Genomic DNA, 20815 nt, shown 5'->3' with positions numbered 1-20815 from the left:
TGCTTGTGTGATTAACAGTTAATCTTTAATAACATCGATCGATTCAAAGGATGAACCAATGGATTGTGGATCTTGAGGTAGGCGAGGCTTGTCATCAAATCAGGTGGGAACCTTGTAACGTTCTTGTAATCATTAAGCTTTCCTTTATATGCGGGCATGATGAGACTTTACTATCTTTGTGCATGATTGCGTGTACTTTGATGTATTATTCATGTATCTTTGAGTATGATGTTTATGTTGTATCTGTATGTACGATGTTTGCTATGATGTGTTTTTGTGTGATATGTATTGTGAGATTTCCCTGCGAGGAGTGATTGTGTTTCACCATGGCTGCTTGCTAAGTTAAGTAAGTCGGATGCTCTTCCGTCGCAATATTATCTAGTAAAGCGGACGCTCTTCCGTTTAAATATTACTTAGTAGGGCGGATGCTCTTCCGTTTGAATATTACATAGTATGGCGGATGCCCTTCCGTTTTAATATTATATATACTATTTTATTTGGGAGGAATCACTCATGTGCATGTTATACTTGATTAACTAACTTTGTGATCTTGATGGTAATATTCTGAATCATGGTTTGTATGGGCACTCTATGTGGACGACGTTATTATTATTGATTAGGGTTTATTCTCGCATCGTCTTCTCCAATGAGTTTGGCGATGTTAGGATAACACTTGCTTCTTGTCGCATGGATTGCTGAATGTTTCAATTCGGTGTCGTTTTTAAATCATTGTTGTTATTTTAGAACTGTGGAGCATGTTAGTGATTACTTGAATGTTATTTGTTTTCCATTAAACGCCCCTTTGGGATGATGTGCTCACTTGTTCCCACTTCAGTTTTCAGTATTCTAAAGAAATGGAGCGCACGAATATATCCGTTTAGTAGCTTAGAGCTTTATCGAATCTAGTGATGTTGTGCATCTTTTACTACATGTATTCTTTCTTATTCTGTAAACAACACATTATTATATTCTTAGAACTCGAATGATTTACATTTATATAATATCAAAGGGTTTGGGTTTTGTTATTAGCACTTTCTGAAACTATGATTCTTAAAATCGGTAATCTAGTTTTGATGTTTCAATTAAGTTATAATCCTATCAGGTAAGCAGGTTTAGTATTTGAGGCGTCACACTAATGATAATTAATGTCAGTTAAATATTTTATTGAGGATAGTTTTGGAAATGAATTAAAAAAAACTACTCCCTCACGTGCTTGCGCAAATAAGTAACGGAGGAAGTAATAAAAAGTATACGCTTTTGTCAAATAATTCATCACCTCTGGTGAATAAATTTGTAAATTTGAAGCCAAAAAAAAAATAAAAAAAAATCCTATGATTGAAGCACAATTATTTTCCATTTCATTTGTTCAGTATGCATTGAACCTTTTGATCTTCACATTATCACCCAACAAAAGGTCTTGACTTGAGAATAGATACAAGTCTGGGTTGAATATGGATAGAATCAGATTCCATATCTACCATATTATCTTGCTACCAACCATAATATGCCATTCATATTACTAGTTAATAAGATAATGGAAGGAGCATAATCATCTTTTTCTCCCAACAAAAATATATGCCAATCTTCTTATACAAGCCTTAGACCTATAACCACACCTTAGATCTCCATTATCACAACACAAGTTCATGCTGCACACAAACAAAAAGAGCAAAACATACACGTATGGCTAAACAACCTTCGTCTAGTGAAAAGCTAGTAGCAATATGTTTGGGTCTTCTTGCAGTGCTTTCACCATTATATATTGATCAAAAGGCATCAGAGGAAGAGGAAGAAGAAGATGTTTACGACTTTAGCTTTGCTTCATGGTTACCTCTCTTGCTCGTGGTTTTAATGGTGTCTATCTATTGTTCTCGCCAACTAGACCAGAATTTGACGAACTTCGACCCTTACTGGATTCACAGAGTTGGTGGTTCCTCGTGTGGCATCATCTTCCTACTGGTTGTTATTGCATTGGTTCTCAAGTTTAAAGCTTCACTTATGGGATAGTTAGTTGTATCCGTAGTTCTGCTAATTGCTCATAAAAGAAGGGTATGGTCGTACGGCCGGTACCGGCATCAAAGATGCTACCGAGTTGTCTGCTTCATTATCTAACAAAATTATGCTGTAAATCCATGTAAACATAAAACATTCTTGTGCCGAAGTTCAGAGTCCGGTTTTCATATGAAAATATGTATGTTTTCTTGATTATGAAATTTTACTGAGGCACCAAAAACAGTGTAAGAAGAGTGTAAATAAATAAATCTCCTTACTGACTAAAATGACGAAAATGACCCTGAATAGACAAATATATCACACTGCAACTCCAGTAATCCCCAAAATCCTCCTCTCCATTTTTTCTCTCTCTGAGCTTCTGATAATTTGAGTTGGAAGTATCGTTCCACGATTCGATCTGAACCCATCAATCGCCCATGCTGATGAAGGTACATTTTAGGGTTCATATCAAAAAAATTGTTTTGTTTTTCAATTTTTAAAATTAGGGTATTGTTTCCGTGTTTGGTGAATTCAATTTGCTCAGCTGATATATGTGACAGGATTGCTACCTTGTATCTTTTCTGAGAGAGATGTCTGGAAACACATCAAGGGACATGTGAGGCAACTGCTTTTGCATATGCAATTCTTGGTTTAAGGGCCATCAATCACCATTATTTATCAAATTGAGCAGGTAAACTTTTTGTTTCTTCTCATACTCTTAACATCAAATGCGCACTTCATGACCTCATGACCAAGCTTAGCTGCAATTATATGTGAAATTATCAAAACTAAGTCCTAATTCTGCCAATAATTTGATAGATTTGTTAATGTCATTATACATTTAGAGGAACATTTAGCCGAATACATTTTGTTCTCCTCTTGTTGCAACATAGACCAATGGAGTTGTCTCGTAATTTTATCACTCTACGAAATATTATTGTGCACCAAGAACTCTAATGTTAGTGGTCGTCAGTGGGGGAAACTTATTGTTGCTAGTAGGGGTTCTTGCTTAATAAATGGCAAGGATAGAGTCAATTGAACACATGGGAAGTTAAACTAAAATCTAGATAGTGTAATGTAATTACCTTGATGTTTGTAGTTAATAATTTTTTATGTGGAGGTGGTACAGCTGGTCCCTTCACAATGAGGTTAAAATGCTAGACTAATTGTTTCTTTCCTTCATCAGAAAGATAGTTCGTAAAAATGACCTTATTGGTCGCTTAGGAAAAAGTATACACCAGGATCACATTACGTGCCAGCCCCATCACCAGGATCACATTATATGCCCGCCCCATCACAGGATCACATTATATGCACGTCTCATCAGCCATCAGGCGAACTTTATATGTACGCCTCATGAGGATCACATTATATGCCCGCCCCATCACAGGATCACATTATATGCACGTCTCATCAGCCATCAGGCGAACTTTATATGTACGCCTCATGAGGATCACATTATATGCCTGCCCCATAACCAGGATCACATTATATGCACGCCTCATCAACAGGATCACATTATATACCCACCCGGTGACAAACGAACATTATACGTTCGCTCGACTATATATAGTTTTGGTCTTGGTCCCAGACCAAATATAGTCTGGAATTTGGTTTTGGTCCGGCTTTTAGTCTTTACTCCGTCTCGCTGTGTCTCGTCTCTGGACCATAGTTATAGGTTTGATCGTCCACTGCGCTCTGACCATCTATTTTTGCTAAAAAGTTTCCTCCACATTATTTCGTTTCTTTTCCTGGGTGAAGGAATGAGCATCGAAATTGTGCAGCAGATACATGACAATCACAATTAGTGGCTTGATTCTTTGCTCATAGTTAAACCTAACAAACTCATTAAGTATGAAGGAAATTCTTATTGAATTACTAATTTGATCTCTGGAGTTGCTTCCTTTGTTTTAAGCTCGTGTGGCAACGTAATGCTATCTGCATTTTGACCTCTATCTTACTGTTGCATTTCTTAATGTAATGTTTTCTTTTTTGTGTTTGTGTCCTGTCAAATTCCTAAAACTTGAGTTATACTCATTACTAATCTAATACCTTTGATTCCAGATATTAGTGGTCAGGAAGTTAGTTCTGATCATGGAAAAGGGAAATGGATGTTGCTTCTCCATAATGACGATGCCTAATCTTATTTTCATCCTCATCACAATTTTCATCATCTTTATTGTTCGTATTTTGCTCGTCATACATCAAAGCAAGAAACCTCTTCATTACTCACCTCCCAAATCTGTCAGCACCCTAATCGTTCTAGGTTCAGGTACATTCATGAATCTACCATCATTATTTTTGTTTTCTATTTGCTGGAAAGTTGCTTTCTTCTGTTTTTCTTTTCTCTTATATGTTGACTTTGGGGTGTGATCATAATGTAGGTGGTCACACGGCTGAGATGATTAATCTCATCCGTGTGCTTCAAAGGGACAGGTTTACACCGCGAGTCTATGTAGCAGCTTCAACTGATAATATGAGTCTTCAGAAAGCTCAAGTACTGGAAGCCTCTCTGGTTGATCAGGTTAATGAGTTTTCTTCTTTATCTGTTTTCTGCTTCCAAGCTTGTTTGTATATTTTTGTTTTCTTGAAGCGTTTTGGACTTTCAGGCAGGTCTTGACAAGCTAAAGGAAACAGCTCAGTTCATGCAAATTTACCGAAGCCGAGAAGTAGGTCAATCATATTTAACATCAATCGGGACAACACTAATTGCTCTGGGCCATGCTCTATTGCTGATGATAAAAATTAGGCCTCAAGTGGTATGATCTCAATTGTTATCAATTAAATGTTTTAAATTATTTCAACAGCAACAGAAGTTATATTACAGTTTTCAGATTTATGCAACTTACTGAGGCTATACTTGACAGATCCTCTGCAACGGACCCGGGACTTGTTTTCCTCTCTGCGTAATTGCGTTCCTATTTAAGGTCAGCCTGATCAACTTTATTTTTCATAGATGATAAAGTACTTCCATGGTTTTTCTATCATCATTTTCAATTTTTCGTTTCATATGTCTTAAGAGCAAATACACAGTAATACGAAAGTTCCTTGACGCCCGACTTTGTTTGGCTTTTGGGTGCAGGTTATTGGGATTAGATGGTCATCCATATTTTATGTTGAGAGTATGGCAAGGGTTAAGAGGTTATCATTAAGCGGTCTTCTTCTTTACAAGCTGCATATTGCTGATCTCATTTTTGTGCAATGGCCACACCTACAAAAGAAATATCCCCGTACTCATCACGTCGGCTGTCTTATGTAGGATTGGAGTAATGCCATTACAGAAACTGCTATGGCAGTTTTCATATGAACTAGTATGTTTTCCTGTTTAAGCCATGCCTGTTGAGATTTTAACAGGTACCAGTGAACAGTGTAAATAACTTCCATCTCTCTGTTAACACAAAGGAGGAATTTTTTTTATTTTTCCGGATAAACAGAAGTGGCGGTAAGCAATCTGCAAACCCTTTCCATATAGTCATTACAGCAAGAGAGTTTAACAATTCAGATAGTTAAAAAAAGATAATGGTCTGAACCTGCAAGGGCAGCGAATACAATTTAAGCTTCAGCTTTCTCCAACAAATCAGTTGAGGATGTGCTCAACTTCTGGGTTTCCTCTGTGACATTCTTCTTAGCCCAATCTGCAATAATACGATCTGGGAGACTTGTCTGAATCTTATTATCCACTTTAATGGGTACTAAATGCCCCTTAGTGAATAATACTTCAATTAGAGGGCGTTTATGGATGACACAGACCCACAACTGATGAAGTAGTCAGCTGTTTTGCCCTTGGAGACCAATGTGAGTACCCCAGGTTTGAGCGCAACGACGTCAGATGCATGTCCAGGAAAAATAGTCATCTGGCCGCCTTTTTTTGCTGGTATTATGACCTTCTCAATCTCTGTTAGATACGTATAAGGTATCAAGACAACAAAATTTCCAGGATCCGCTATTTCTCCTCTTGCTGCTCGTATATCTGTTGATACAGATCGATACCCCTTGATCATACTTGATCTAACAACAGAGTGATGAAATAATTGCCGTATCATTTTCGAATATTTTCCACTTTCCACAAGAAAACCCTAAAACAAGTATGTTTCTCTGCAAATACCCGGCGTAGGGGCTGTTTTATTTATAAGGTCCGGAATTAAGGCTTTGTTTGGTTTCTTTTTTCTATTGTGCTACTACTTGGGTGAGCTAGTACCACTGTACCAGTTTACATTGTCAATTTCAAAATGATTTTGATTTTGTCAAGATTGCTAATAGGGGAACCCATTTATTTGGGGTGGGTACCGCATTTTATATATGACAAAACGTCAAAACGTTCTTTCTTTATCTTGGGAATGATACGCCCCCCAAAGCAAACTGGTACCTCTTATTACCAGTTGGGGGGTTTAGTTTCAGCCTTTCAGGCATCTTGGCGAATGAAAGGTGTTTCAAAAGTTATGACTGCTTTTGTTTTAGGCTTTAGCAAACAAAGGAAACCTCACGCCCCTAGAAATGAACTCATAGGTGGTTCCCTTCCCTTTAGCAACAGTGTTGTTTAGTCGTGGGCCTTGTGGCGTCATGAACTTTGGAAATCGGAGATGATTTGACAGGAGAGAGAGTAGGAAATTCGATAATCCCTGTCATTTTCTACAACTTTAGTCCAAAATAAGACGGAAATCAATCAATATAAAAATAAGACGGAAATCAATCAATATAAAAATGAAATGCCACAGGAAAAGAGGAAGATGTTGTGCATTCTTGTTCTGTTCATCTCCCTCCTTGTTCCTTTGAGTTTACCAGAAAGTTTGGAAAAGAACTGTCTGAGTCTCACCATGCAATCATCCAGATTCCCAATGGTGTCTGGCATATAGGAATCAGGAAAGCTGAAGGTTTAGTTCTGTTTGAGCATGGTTGGCCAGAATTCATGGAGTTTTACTCTATTTGTGTTGGGCATCTTATGGTTTTCGGATATCATGGGAATTCGAAGTTTCAAGTTCATATATTTGGCCTGAATGCCTGTATTTATGGAGTTTTACTCTATCTGATAAAATCATTCTAATGAGTAATTAAACCAAGGCTATTCACGTGAGGGATCACTTGAATACTTCCCCTTGGGTTATCATCCCACAGTTTTCTTAGTACTGTAGTTTTCGAGTCATAACAAAAGACACTTCCATCAGCCGTCATTAGGACCTGATTGCTCCTGGTGACTGCAAATGGCATATATTCCACATATTTAGGGGATGGTATACTAAATTTCTTCCTCAAATTCCACCAGTTGTCGTAACTGCTAAACTTTTTCTTCTTCTCTAAAGCCCATATGTGAATAACTTTTCCTACATCTATATGAACAAAACACAAATGCCCTCCCAACAATTTTAGAGAAAATATATGGAGACTATCATCATCATCGAAATCTGTGGTAATGGGATTAATCGGAACTCCTCATCCCATAATTTTCTTTCTTTCCCACTCACATAACCAATGAAGAGCTCCATTTGCAGAAACACCCGGATATGAACCTAAAAAGTGATGAATTCTTCCTAGGTCTCTCCAACCATGACCACTACCCAAAGTGTATACTTGAACTTGCCCGTACATATTCCTAGAATTGAAGAGGATTCTAACACTCACTACAAAAAAAGAAGGCTTGTACACTCACTACAAAAAAAGAAGGCTTGTAGGGACGGCCAGTTTTGAAAAAACCGTTCCTAAAGAAGGATATTTGGGACGGTGATGGTCTGACCGTCCCTAATAGTCATACAATATTTAAATCAAGGCTAAAATATGTCCGTCCCAAAAAGAAAACATGGCCAAATAGTATTAGTGACGGTGGAACAGGGGACGGTACATAAACCGTCCCTAATACCTCTTGGGACGGTTTTTTGTCCTCTTGGGACGTTTTTTGGCCGTCCCAAGAGACCTTCTGTTTTGTAGTGACTTTATACACATCTATCGAATGATGTTAAAGTCTGTGGACATCAAATTCAAAACCTATTGGTAATGAGTGGAGCTGCCCTTTCATATTATATTTTAAGTTCAATATGCGGAAACTAGAGATGTGGAACTATTTGTCCTTTCACAAATGATGATAACCAAATCTGAAATTAAAATAATTAACTTCCTTATCATTAGGTGCTTCGTCCCAGTTGAATGTTGGAAGATATACATACTCCTTAGTGATAGGATTACAGACGTAAATGGGATCATACGCATTAATAGACTTGCACTTCATCCAAAAACAAACCAACCCATTACATGAACCAACCACGTAAGACGATGGATCTAGCTCGATATCGGCACACTGATTGTTAGCGATTTCCACTAGTGTCTTGGTAGAGTAATTGCCATGCATATCAATATCGTCGTATTGCTCTCCTCCATAGCTGAGTTTGAAAGCAGATTTCCCAAACTGAAAAAGGAGACCTACCTTGATATTGCTTGATATATCTCGCCAGAGTTTGCAAACTAGTTTGCAGTTGACTATATTATATATATATATATAGGAACCAATATGATTAGCAAATGGCAACATTCAAAACCTGCCTGAAAAGTACCGTGGTTAATATGGGCAGCCCATTATGACTATGCACATATTTGCTCCCTACAAATCGGACCTAGGCAGTGGACGCTGGACTTTCAATACCATGTCGCTTTCATATTTTCATTGACAAAAATGACCCTGAATAGACGAGCCCACTAGAACTGTAATATTCCCCAAAATCCTCCATTTCTCTTTCTCGCATCAGCTTGTGATAATTTGGGTTGGTTCCAAGATTCAATCTGAAACCATCTCCCCTGCTCATGAAGGTACATTTTAGGGTTCATATCGAAAATTTTGTTTTTGTTTTTCCAAATTAGGGTTTTGTTTTTCTGTTTGGTGAATTCAATTTGCTCAGCTGATACCTTGTAACAGGATTGCTGCTACCTTGCATCTATTCTGGGCTAGATAAATGGAAACACATCAATGGAAATGTGAGCCAACTGCTTTGCATATGCAATTCTGCGTTTAAGGGCCATCACCATAATTGAATAAGGTAAACTTTTTTGTTTCTTTCTCATACTCCTATAACATTGAATGTGTGATTTGTGACAAAGTTTAGCTGCAATTATATGTGGAAGTATCGAAATCAAGTCCTAATTCTGCCACCCATTTTGATGGATTTTTTCTATTATTATACAGTTAGAAAAACATTGTGCCAAATAGATTTTATTCTCCTCTTGGTGCAACATACACCGATGGAGTTGTCTCATAATGTTATCACTCTTCTAATTGTTATCATGCACCAAGAACTCTAATGCTAGTAGTTGGGAGGGAGTGAGAACTCACTGTCGATAGTACTTCACTATCCTGAACCTTTTTATTTGTGTGTTTACTTTATTACTCCGTGGAGTGTTTATCAGTTCTTAAAATTTCAGCAGGAGTAGAGATTTTGTCTGCGAAGAATGGGGTTTAATGAGCAGTAGGGTTCTTACTTAATAAATGGTGAAGATAGAGTCTAGTGAAGACTTGGGAAGTTAAACAAAAGTCTAAGTAATGTATGATTTTTTTCTTGGGCATGATACAGCTGATCCCTTCACAATGGAATTATAGTGAAATAGATTTTTTTCTTTCCTTCACCAGAAATATAGTTTATAAAAACCTTATTTGCGGTCAATTTTTTTTTCATCCAATTCATTTTGTTTTTCTTGTTTTCTTACATTCCTGTGATCTTGTTGCATGGCCGCTAGTTTCTGCTTAAAAGTTTCCAACATATTATTTTGTTTATTTCCCCTGGGTGAAGGAATGGCCGCTACCATCATCATCTTTGTTTTGTATTTGCTGGAAAGTTGCTTTCTTCTGTTTTTCTTCTCTTATATGTGCACTTTGGGGTGTGATCATAATGTAGGTGGTCACACGGCTGAGATGCTTAGTCTCATCCGTGTGCTTCAATGGGACAGGTTTACACCGCGAGTCTACATAGCAGCTTCAACTGATAATATGAGTCTTCAGAAAGCTCAAGTACTGGAAGCCTCTATGGTTGGTCAGGTTAGTGATTTTCTTCTTTTTCTGTTTTCCTTTTTCCTTATGTTTTGTTAATGGGAAATTGACGGTGTTCATAGTCCATACAATACTTGAGTTTCTGTCTTTTTCCGAAGCTCTTTTGTATCAATTTGTTTTCTTGAAACGGTTTTTACCCTCAGGCAGATCCTGACAAGCTAAAGGTAACAGTTCAGTTCATGCAAATTTACCGAAGCCGAGAAGTAGGTCAATCATATTTGACATCAGTAGGGACAATACTAATTGCTTTGCTTCATGCTCTGCTGTTGATGATAAAAATCAGGCCTCAAGTGGTATGATCTCAATTTTGCAACCAATTAAATGTCTGTAATTATTACGGCAACAATGGAAGTCACATTACAGTTTTCAGATTCATGCAACATAGTGAGGTTATACTTTCAGATCCTCTGCAATGGCCCTGGGACGTGTTTTCCTCTCTGCGTAATCGCATTCCTATTTAAGGTCAACTTTCTTCTTCTTTTTTTTGCTCGATCAATATATTTTCATTTCTCATTAACACAAAAATGAACCAAGAATACAAAATTCATCCTAAGAGGGACTACCAAATCAAATTTATTCTTCATAGAGCTTTATATTCTGATTTGTGAAGATGAATATTGTTTAAATGAAACCACGAAAATGATAAAGTACTTTCATGGGTTTTTTATCACCATTTTGATTTTTCCAATTTTTGGTTTTACTTGTCTTAGGAGCAAATACACAATCTCACTTTAAGTAAACGAGAGTTCCGCGCCGCCTGACCTTGTTTGGCTTTTGGCTGCAGGTTCTTGGGATTAGATGGTCATCCATATTTTATGTTGAGAGTATCGCTAGGGTCAAGAGGTTATCTTTAAGCGGCCTTCTTCTTTACAAGCTGCATATTGCTGATCTCATTTTTGTGCAGTGGCCTCACCTACAAAAGAAATATCCCCAAACTCTCTATGTTGGTTGTCTTATGTAGGAACGCAGTGATGCCATTACAGCAACTGCTGTATGTCAGTTTTCATATGAAATATGTTGGGTATATGTACCTTTTCCTGATTAAGCCATGCCTGTTGAGATTTTAACAGGTAAGGAAGAAGAGTGTAAATAACTTTATCTCTCTGTTGACACAATGGACGAATTTTGTTTTTAATATTATGGTTTTGTTTGGTTGTCTTGCTTCTATTTTGTTTTTCTGTGTTACCACTTGTGTGAGCTAGCAATTCAGATTCCGCAATAGTTAGAAGCTTTGTTAGTGGTTCACTCTACAATGTGAATTTCAAATTCCTTTCTTGATTTTGTCAGGATTGCTAATAGGGGTACTAATTTAATTGAGGGAGTACCAAAGTCCATATAAGACAGAACACCTTAACCTTGGGAATGGTACACCCCAAGTAAATTCGTACCTCTCATTAGCAGTCATGGTTTTTGTTTAGCAAAAGTTGGGTTTGGTTTCAGGCATCTTACCATATGAAATTCCTTTCAAAAAATTATGACTAGGAAATGTGTCTTTCCCCCCTTAGTTTTCCCCTCAAGTTCACAGAGTTTCTTCAGAATACCAGTCAAGTTTGTTGAGTTTGTCAGTGTGCTTTTGTTCTGGGCATTAGCAAACAAACTTAGGCCCCTAAAAATAAACTCATAGGTTCCCTTTAGTTTTAGCAACCTGTACTTTGGGAATAGAAGATGATTAGACCAGAGAGAGCAAGGAATAAAATATTTATTCCTTCTCAGATTTTATGAATGATTACACTTGCAGCATGCAGCAACATGTGCCATTTTATGAAACAACTGCAGTCCAAAACAAGAGGGAAATCAATATAAAAATGAAATGCCACATAAAAAGATGGTGCATTCCTCTTGTTCTGTTCATCTCCTGTCTTCTTTCCTACATTACAGAGCCAATAGCAAGATTTTAAGAGAAGCAAGTATCATCTCTCAACAATGCATTTTTTCAAGATATTCCACTCCTCCATCGTCAGAGACAAACGGCTGGTAAGGGTTAACATCAGTTTTGTGTTTCTCTGGGTACCAGAAAAACTGTCTCTTTTTCTGTTTTTTTTTTTTTTTTTTGCCTTGAAAGTGAAATTAGTTTGTGCATGACAGGAACTTCCAAAAGAATTTGCCAGAAAGTTTGGAGAAGAGCTGTCTGAGTCTGACCATGCAATCATCCAGATACCCAATGGTATCTGGCATATAGGAATGAAGAAAGCTGAAGGTTTAGTTCTGTTTGAGAATGGTTGGCCAGAATTTATGGAGTTTTACTCTATTTGTGTTGGACATCTTATGGTTTTCAGATATGATGGGAATTCGAGGTTTCAGGTTCATATATTTGGCATGAATGCTACTGAGATAAAGTACCCATCTCATTTTGAAAGTACTAATCATGAAGTCGAAGTGATTTCAACTCATTCTGACGATGTTGAATTGATTTCAGCTCATCCAGCTGCAATTGAAATAATTTCAGTGCATTCGGATAGTAGTACTAGTACTCAAAGTGACGGCGAACCTTCCTTGTCTACCCTTAGTGTGTTTGCATCGAATGAAGATAATCACAATCAGATAGTTGAATCTGGTAAAGCTCTCATAATTGAATTCTCAGTTTCTTGCCTTGTTGCATAAATTTGTTTCCTCTTGGTTTGATTTGATTACAAATGTATGTAGCTAGGCCTATGTGTGAGTTGCCGCAACCATACCAACTACAAAGAGCGTTTTCCAGTAAGTCTAGGCCTCAAAGATCCTGTACTGCAGCATTCCTGGCAAGCCAATTACAAGAAAGTGCACTTAAAGCAGCTGCAAAGTTTACATCTGATAATCCGTCCTTTAAGGCCATTATGCGGTCCTCTTATTTAAAAAGAGGGACCCTGGTAAGCATTCTGTTCCGAGAGCATATCTATTTTATTATTCATCACACCATAGGCGCAAGGATTATTGATAGATTAGTCGCAACTATTGATTTATTTTAACTGCGAAGTACGTATAATTTTATAACGGTGCATCTTGAATTTCTTTTCTATGCAGGGGGTACCTAATGCTTTTGGGACCTCATATTTGAAAAACAGAACACGGTTGGCGGTCACTCTTATGGTTTCAGATGGGAAAACCTGGGAAGCCCGATACCTTTCTCGAGTGAAAGGTAGGAGAAGCCTATCAGGGCTGGGTAAATTCGTCTCAGATAATCATTTGAGGGAGGGGGATGTATGTGTATTTGAACTAGTTGACAGGATTAAGTTCAAGATTAATGTTCACATTTTTCGAGTCTCACAAGAAATAATTTCAATACATTCCGGTGGTAGAACCAAAGGTGAACCTTCCATGTCTACTCTTGTGGAGTTTGCATCAAGTGAAGGCCGTCCTAATCAGGAAGCTGAACCTGGTAAGACTCTCATGATTGAATTCTGATTTTCTGGCCTTATCACATGGTTTTTTTTTGCCTTATGTTTTCATTTGATTGTAAACTGTAGCTACACATGAATTTCCTCAAGCATCCCAGAAAAGAAAAGCATTTTCCAGTAAGTTCACTCATAAGAGATCTTATACTATGGCACTCCAAGCAAGCCAATTACAAGAAAGTGCACTTGAAGCAGCTGAAAAGTTTACATCTGATAATCCCTTCTACAAGGTCCTTATGCGTCCCTCTTATGTAAGAGGAGGCTACGTGGTAAGCTTTATGTGCCGAAAGCATATCTATTGTATTATGCCGTTAGTGATTGGCTCTTTGGTCAGGATATTGGTAGCTTTGAAGCAAGGTATATGAAAATGGTCGCTATGAGAAATTTACTGTCTGAATTGTTTATTACCTATGACTAGGTCGTTTTATCCCCTTTCTAAGTTAACTACAACCAAGTTCACTTGCATGCTTGTAAAACATGATTTTGGAACGTTATCAAGGGCTGACCAACATTTGTTTCAGATAATATTTTATAGGAAGACAGTGCTTGTATCTTTGAGCTAGTTGATAGGATGAATTATGGGACGATGTTTACATTTTCCAAGCCTTTCAGACATAAATGCACAGACGCTTGCACTTAGTAACGCTGTAATGACAACACTGCAACAGTATTGGTAGTTTGCTTAAAAACTGTACTAGTTGTATCTTAACAGGTTATATCTCAGTACTGTCTGCCGATAGGTTATCTTGCCAATTTCTGTGTAAACCTATCAACTAAGATTGCAACCATAGGCGGATGGCTTGTTAAGAAATTCGTCCCAACTATTAACTTATGTTAGCTGAAAGTATATGTAAAGAAGTTTCTGACACATCTTGATTTTCTCTTTCACGCAGAGAGTACCTATGGTTTTTGCAAAACAATATTTGAAAATTACAACGCAGATGGCAGTCACTCTTGGGGTTTCAGATGGGAGGACCTGGGAAGTTTTGTATCTTGCTCGAGCACAACATGATAGAAGGCTATCTCAGGGTTGGCCTAAATTCGTTTCAGATAATCATTTGAAGGAAGGCGATTTATGTGTTTTTGAACTGGTTGATAGGATAAATATAGAGATGAAGGTTCACATTTTCCGAGTCTCACAAGAAATAATTTCAATACATTCGAGTAGTGGTACTCAAACCAAATATGAACCTCCCATGTCTACCCTTGTTGAGTTTGCATCGAGTGAAGGCCGTGTTAATCAGAAAGCTGGACCTGGTAAGACTCTCATAATTGAATTCTGATTTTGTTGCCTTGTTACATAGATCTTGTTGCCTCATGTTCTTATTTGTTTGTAAACTGTAGCTACACATGAATTTCGGGGAGCATCTCAAAAACAAAAAGCTTCCAGTAAGTTTACTCCTAAGAGATCTTATACTGCGGCATTTCAGGAAAGCCGTTTACAAGACAGTGCAGTTGAAGCAGCTAATGAGTTTACATCTGATAATCCGTTCTACAGGGTCCTTATGCAATCGTCTTATCTCAAAGCAGGCTATGTGGTAATATTTCTGTTCCGAAAGCATATCTGTTTTACTGTTCCTTTAGTGATTGGCTCGTTGGTCAAGATATGGGTAACTTCGGTATAGGCAATTCACTAGCGCGTAAAACATGATTTTGGAAAGCTTAGTCCTAGTTATTAAGGGCCGACCTTAATTTTATTTCCGATAATCATTTGAAGGAAGGCAGTGTTTGCATCTTCGAGCTAGTTGATAGAATGAATTCTGAGATGAATATTCCCGTTTTCCAAGCCTTCAGGATATTGTATAAAGTCTGAACATAGTAGTAAAGAAACACACGCATGCGTGTGCACAATAACAGTGTTGACCGTACTACAACAGTATCGGTAGTAATTTAGTTGCAGTATATCCTGCTTAAAAGCTGTATTAGTGGTTATTTAACTAATTATATCCCAGTTTTACTATTTGCCGATAGGCTGTCTTGACACTGTCTATGTAAACCTATCAACCAAGATTACAACCATAGGCAAATAGTTTGTTGAGAAAGTCGTCCTAACTATTAACCCATGTTAGCTTAGAAATATCTGTAAATTTTTGATGACGCATCTTGATTTTCTTTTGCACGCAGAGGGTACCTATGGATTTTGCAACCTCATATTTGAAGTACAGAACACAGATGGGGGTCATTCTTAGGGGTTCAGATGGCAGAACCTGGGAAGTTGAATATCTTTCTCGAACACATGGTAATAGAGGGCTATATCAGGGCTGGGCTAAATTCATTTCAGATAATCATTTGAAGGAAGGGGATATATGTGTTTTTGAACTAGTTGATAGGACAAATGTGGAGATGAAGGTTCACATTTTCCGAGTCTCACAAGAAATAATTTCAGCACATTCGAGTAGTGGTACTCAAACCAAATATGAACCTCCCATGTCTACCTTTGTTGAGTTTGCATCGAGTGAAGGCCGTGTTAATCAGAAAGCCGAACCTGGTATGACTCTCATAATTGAATTCTGATTTTCTTGCCTTGTTACATGGATCTTGTTGCCTCATGTTTTAATTTGTTTGTAAACTGTAGCTACACATGAATTTCCCCTAGCATCCCGGAAACGAAAAGCATTTTCAAGTAAGTTTGGTCATAAGAGATCTTATACTACGGCATTCCAGGCAAGCCAATTACTAGAAAGTGCACTTGATGCAGCTGAAGATTTTACATCTGATAATCCTTTCTACAAAATCCTTATGCGACCCTCTTATGTAAAAGGAGGCTACGTGGTAAGCTTTGTGTTCCGAATGCATATCTATTATGTTTTGGACTGGTTATATTACAATTTTCGGCTGCCTATGTCACTGAATTCCTCTTGCTCCAATTCCATATGTAGTTTCGAAACTGGTATTACAATTTTGAATACGTTTATAGTCGGCCAAAAGGTTATATTTACCACTTTCTGCTTAAAACTATCAACCAAGATCACTAACACAGGCGAAAGATTTATTGAGAGATTAGTCACAACGAGTAATTTATGTTAGCTGCTAAATATCTTTAAGATTTTAATGGCACATCTCGAGTTTATTTTCCATGCAGGTGATTCCCAAGGCTTTTGGGACCTCATATCTGAAAAAAAGAGTGCGGATGGTGGTCACTCTTAGGGTATCAGATGGGAGAACCTGGAGAGTCCGGTGCGTTTCTCGATCACGGAATGCTACCAAGCTATCTCTAGGCTGGAATGAATTTGCTACAGATAATCATGTGAAAGAAGGCGATTTATGCGTCTTTGAACTTGTTGACAGGATAAATTTCGAGATGCTTGTTCACATCTTCCGAGTATGAACATGGTACTGGAGAAACACACACGCGTACTATACGCATAGTTACTCAGTACTTGTAGCAGTCTTAGGGAGAACTGCAGTTTTGTAACTGGTTATAGTAAAGTAGGCTTCCATTTGGGCAGTACAGTGGTAGTGGTAGGTAATGAACTTGATCTGATATGTAGAAATGGCAATGAGTTGCTCCATGTAGGTCTTCCCAGTGAAGCAGAACAACTCAAAAACATTCCCTTTTTTGTTGGGCCAGTGTTTTCAGGAAATTTAACCCCTGGTCCTATTTTCTTCGAATGATCTTTTTAGGGACCATGGTTTTTTTGAGGGTACCATGGTTTTATTAGGCCACCTTCCCTATAATGATAAGGAGTGTCCTAAAACGTTGAAATGACTAACCTATCCATAACCTAATTTAATTTAAAACCAACCTAATAACCACCTATATATATATAACCACCACCTCCTCCCACCACCATCTCCGATTATCACCACCACCAATCATCAATAACCACCACCACCGCCCACCACCGCCGATTACCACCACCACCACCTCCGATTATCACAACCACCAACCACCGATTACCACCACCTCCTCCCACCACCACCACCGCCTATTTAAGAAATGTAACAACATCAATGCAATCACAATTAAGTTCTGTTACATGATAATTTTATGGAGTATAAAAGACACCAGCCGCAGCCTAATCTTGCCATGGGACCACTTCGGAGGTATTTTCCAACAAACCCTTCACTTTAATTTGATTTTGATTGCTTCAATCGAATAGAAATCATCAAAATAGGATTTTAGCAGGAGTTACAGAGCCATGTTCGGTTAGGCCGATTTTCCAAAAAAACCTAGTTTACTAACCGAACTTCTTGAAAATGAAGAACACGAAGAACAGTTCGGTTCTATTGGATTTAAAACTAAGTCACCGAACTCTCTGTTCGGTTGTTTCGCAAAAAATTTTAAAACTACAAAGTAATCGAACTCCACCCTTAGAACCGAAAAAAAAACAAATCCAGTCTAACCGAACTGTGTTGTTGTGGCCACTATCTTGAGCTCCAAAATAACCGAACTTAGCCAATAGAGTTCGGTTTTTTCGCAAAAAATTTTAAAACTACAAAGTAACCGAACTTAGCCAATAGAGTTCGTTTGATTCGTAAAAAATACTTTTAACCGAACTCCTTGTATTAGAACAATAGAAGTCCATAAGTTCGGTTCCTTCGCAAAATAAGGATATCACCGAACTTTAGTTTACGAAAATAATGAGAAGTCCACAAGTTCGGTTTGTTCGCAAAAATGTTAAGTTTTCTTTGTAACCGAACTCTACCTTTGAAACTTAGTAACCGAACTCTATCTAATTCGCCAAGAAATAAATTTCGTAGTAACCGAACGTTTGCCTAATTGCATATATGCATATATAAGCCCAGTTTGGTTGATTCGCAATATGTTGAAGTTTGCGAACCAACCGAACTTCTAACACTAGGTTACTTTTAACCTGCAGTTCGGTTGGGAACTTGGTTGCGTTGAAGTTTGCGAACTAACTGAACACACAAGATGTACCCAAATAAATTGTTAAGTTCAAAGTTCGGTTACCTACCATTTTATCCTAGGTAACCGAACATTACACTGTACGACCAAAACCTCCATTAACGAGCGAGTTCGGTAACCTGTGTGTTTGGAAAACGTAAACGAACTACACTTTCAGGTGTGTTCGGTTACATGTTCTTGACATATGGTAACCCAACTGACCCAAATCTACATAAAAAATTTCATTTTTTTTGAAAGTTTGGAGCAATTCAACCAACATTATCTAAGTTTGAAGCACACCTGGGTACCCAAATACCCTTCCTCCGGTTGTGGTTGATAAAATCCATCGTTTTTCATGTTTTCCTTCTTCATCTTCTCTAACTTTACTCTCTCAATAATTCTACTTCTTTAAAAAAAAACATCTGACTTTTTAATCTCACTAATTATCTTTAACTTAATCATCTCACTAATCATTACACTAACTATTATTAACACTAACTAATCATCACCCAAAATCAATCAGGAGGTAATTTAGGTATTAATATAAATATCCAGATAAGGGGTGACCAAGATTTACTTCTAATGTCTTTACCCAAAATAAAACCATGGTCCCCCAAAAAAAAACATGGTCCCCAATAAATCTTTTTTTTCTTCTCGGGGAAATTAGGCCAAGGCCCAAAAAAAAAAATATTCTCATTGTCAGGCCCACAATTAATTTTATGTACCGTGATTAGGGGTGTGCAGAAAAACCGAAACCGCGGATTTCACCCGTAACCGTCCGCAAAATTGCGGGTGAATACCAATCCGCAAGAGTCTATCGGCCGGACACGGTTGAGTTTTCAAATCCGCAAGGTTTAGCGATTTGGTTACGGTTGGTTTTGTAAATCCGCGGATTCACCCGCACCGTAGGATAGTAAGAGAATTTAATAAAATTACTAAGGATAATATTAGAAGTTTGATTTTATATATAAACTTCTTTATCCCGTGAGAAACTCAGAAACCTAAGTCGATGATTCAAATTTATTCTTTTACTTGCACTGAGTGATTGAAATTGGTACATGTAAATATTTTCAAAAGTTGTATTCAACCTTCAAATTTCCGAAAATAAAATTGAAGTTCTTTGTTTTCTTACAGAGGATACACCTATTTTGGGGAGAGGAAGATCAAATATTCAACCTAGACCTTGCTTTGAACATGAAATGGCGAGTGAATCTTTGCAGTTATAAGACAGTTGTAGCCTAAACATACCATAATTGAGGCTAACTAAGATTTTAGCAAAGCTGGTGGTGCTTATGGTCACTTACTAAGACTAATAATTCTACTTATGTTACTGGCAACTGGGAGATAAAACAACTTTACAAGGTATACAGAAAGCAGGTCACCTGGTTCATCTAGAACGACCCTGCGTCTTCAACAAATGTCTCAAAGAATTTCTTGCATCTCTGCATAAAGTTGTAGAAGACCGAAAGCAGCAATGAGTTACAGATCTATATTCTCTGGCTACCTCATCAACTACACTCTATTCTGCAGCAACAACAATTCGCCGTATCAACAAATTCAGTTCTATATGTTGTATTCAGTGCCTGTTACTTTTATGCAAATTGATCGTTGTGTTTCCTTATTATGAATAAGAACCCTACCGTTCAAGTACTAGTTTGTGCTCCCTTTTTTTTCTTCTCTTTTTGTGACTAAATCCGCGGTTAATCCGTATTCGGCCCGTACCATCCGCTGATCCGCGGATGTGAAATCCGCGGGTGATTGGGTCGTACACGGTTGGATTTCATAAATCCGCAACTTTGACGGATTTGTTGCGGGTGACCCCTAATACGCAACCGTCCATCCGTTGCACACCCCTAACCGTGATACCCAAAATTATCCAAAATTATTAAGAATCAATACATAACTCGTTATGCATACTATTTTTCAGGGATAACTCGTTATGCATACTATTTTTTCAGGGATAACTCGTTATGCATACTATTTTTTCAGGGGTATAATTGTAAAGCAAACTTGGATATAACATATCTAAAAATCCGCGCCTTGGAATTTAACAAATTTTATCTCGTTAGGAAATTTTTAAAGAGAGTTACGCAACGAGCACAAACAACAATATCAAATTTTTATTTTTTACAAAAAAATCGGAGGTGATCATCATTTTAGGGAAAATTTTCGGAAACTGAATACATAACCATTATACAGCCACCAAAAAAGATGCATAACACATTCTGCGGACGCATAACGAATTATGCAACCATTTTCTCGACTGCATAACAAATTATGCATCTGCATAACAAAGTTGTAATCATTGTTTTGGTTGATTTTAGTCCGTACATAAAAAATTGATGCATAACGCAGTATGCATCCATATTTTCGGATGCATATCAGGTTATGCATCTATTTTCTCGATGCATAAAAGATTGTGCAATAATTTTCTCGATGCATAATGCATTATGCAGTCATAATTTTGGATGCATAACAGGTTATGCATCCATTTTAACGACTGCATAACATGTTATGTGGATCTTATTGTAGGTGCATGACAAGTTATGCAACCTTATTTTTTGGTGGTTTCAATACTAT

At 37.6% G+C, this 20815-nt stretch overlaps 4 protein-coding genes across 5 annotated transcripts; all 4 read left to right on the top strand.

Annotated features, from left to right (window-relative positions):
• The first annotated feature begins 1638 nt into the window (after positions 1-1638).
• Positions 1639-2274, top strand: LOC113284654. The gene has a single exon (XM_026534172.1). It carries the CDS (start codon positions 1684-1686, stop codon positions 2005-2007), a length of 324 nt encoding a protein of 107 aa, XP_026389957.1. The 5' UTR covers positions 1639-1683; the 3' UTR covers positions 2008-2274.
• A 38-nt stretch (positions 2275-2312) lies between these two features.
• LOC113284646 (UDP-N-acetylglucosamine transferase subunit ALG14 homolog) lies at positions 2313-5489 on the top strand. Its single transcript, XM_026534163.1, has 7 exons — positions 2313-2441; positions 2553-2683; positions 4057-4264; positions 4377-4516; positions 4602-4751; positions 4860-4919; positions 5075-5489. Exons 3-7 carry the CDS (start codon positions 4087-4089, stop codon positions 5249-5251), a joined length of 705 nt encoding a protein of 234 aa, XP_026389948.1. The 5' UTR covers positions 2313-2441; positions 2553-2683; positions 4057-4086; the 3' UTR covers positions 5252-5489.
• A 3213-nt stretch (positions 5490-8702) lies between these two features.
• Positions 8703-11182, top strand: LOC113284631 (UDP-N-acetylglucosamine transferase subunit ALG14 homolog). 2 transcript variants are annotated; one of them, XM_026534153.1, is made up of 6 exons: positions 8703-8784; positions 8891-9011; positions 9916-10003; positions 10159-10308; positions 10418-10477; positions 10800-11182. In XM_026534153.1, exons 3-6 carry the CDS (start codon positions 9956-9958, stop codon positions 10974-10976), a joined length of 435 nt encoding a protein of 144 aa, XP_026389938.1. In that variant the 5' UTR covers positions 8703-8784; positions 8891-9011; positions 9916-9955; the 3' UTR covers positions 10977-11182. The 2 variants fall into 2 exon arrangements, with proteins under 2 accessions (XP_026389938.1, XP_026389930.1); XM_026534145.1 differs by having other exon boundaries at positions 9864-10003.
• A 756-nt stretch (positions 11183-11938) lies between these two features.
• LOC113297770 (B3 domain-containing protein Os03g0620400-like) lies at positions 11939-16949 on the top strand. Its single transcript, XM_026546370.1, has 10 exons — positions 11939-11989; positions 12101-12569; positions 12659-12861; positions 13016-13370; positions 13459-13655; positions 14280-14643; positions 14731-14924; positions 15511-15874; positions 15962-16158; positions 16469-16949. Exons 1-10 carry the CDS (start codon positions 11939-11941, stop codon positions 16712-16714), a joined length of 2640 nt encoding a protein of 879 aa, XP_026402155.1. The 3' UTR covers positions 16715-16949.
• Positions 16950-20815: the final 3866 nt, after the last annotated feature.

This window comes from Papaver somniferum, chromosome 1 (genome assembly GCF_003573695.1).
Source record: "Papaver somniferum cultivar HN1 chromosome 1, ASM357369v1, whole genome shotgun sequence".
Lineage (NCBI taxonomy): Eukaryota > Viridiplantae > Streptophyta > Magnoliopsida > Ranunculales > Papaveraceae > Papaver > Papaver somniferum.
This window is presented reverse-complemented; position numbering and strand designations above follow the sequence as displayed.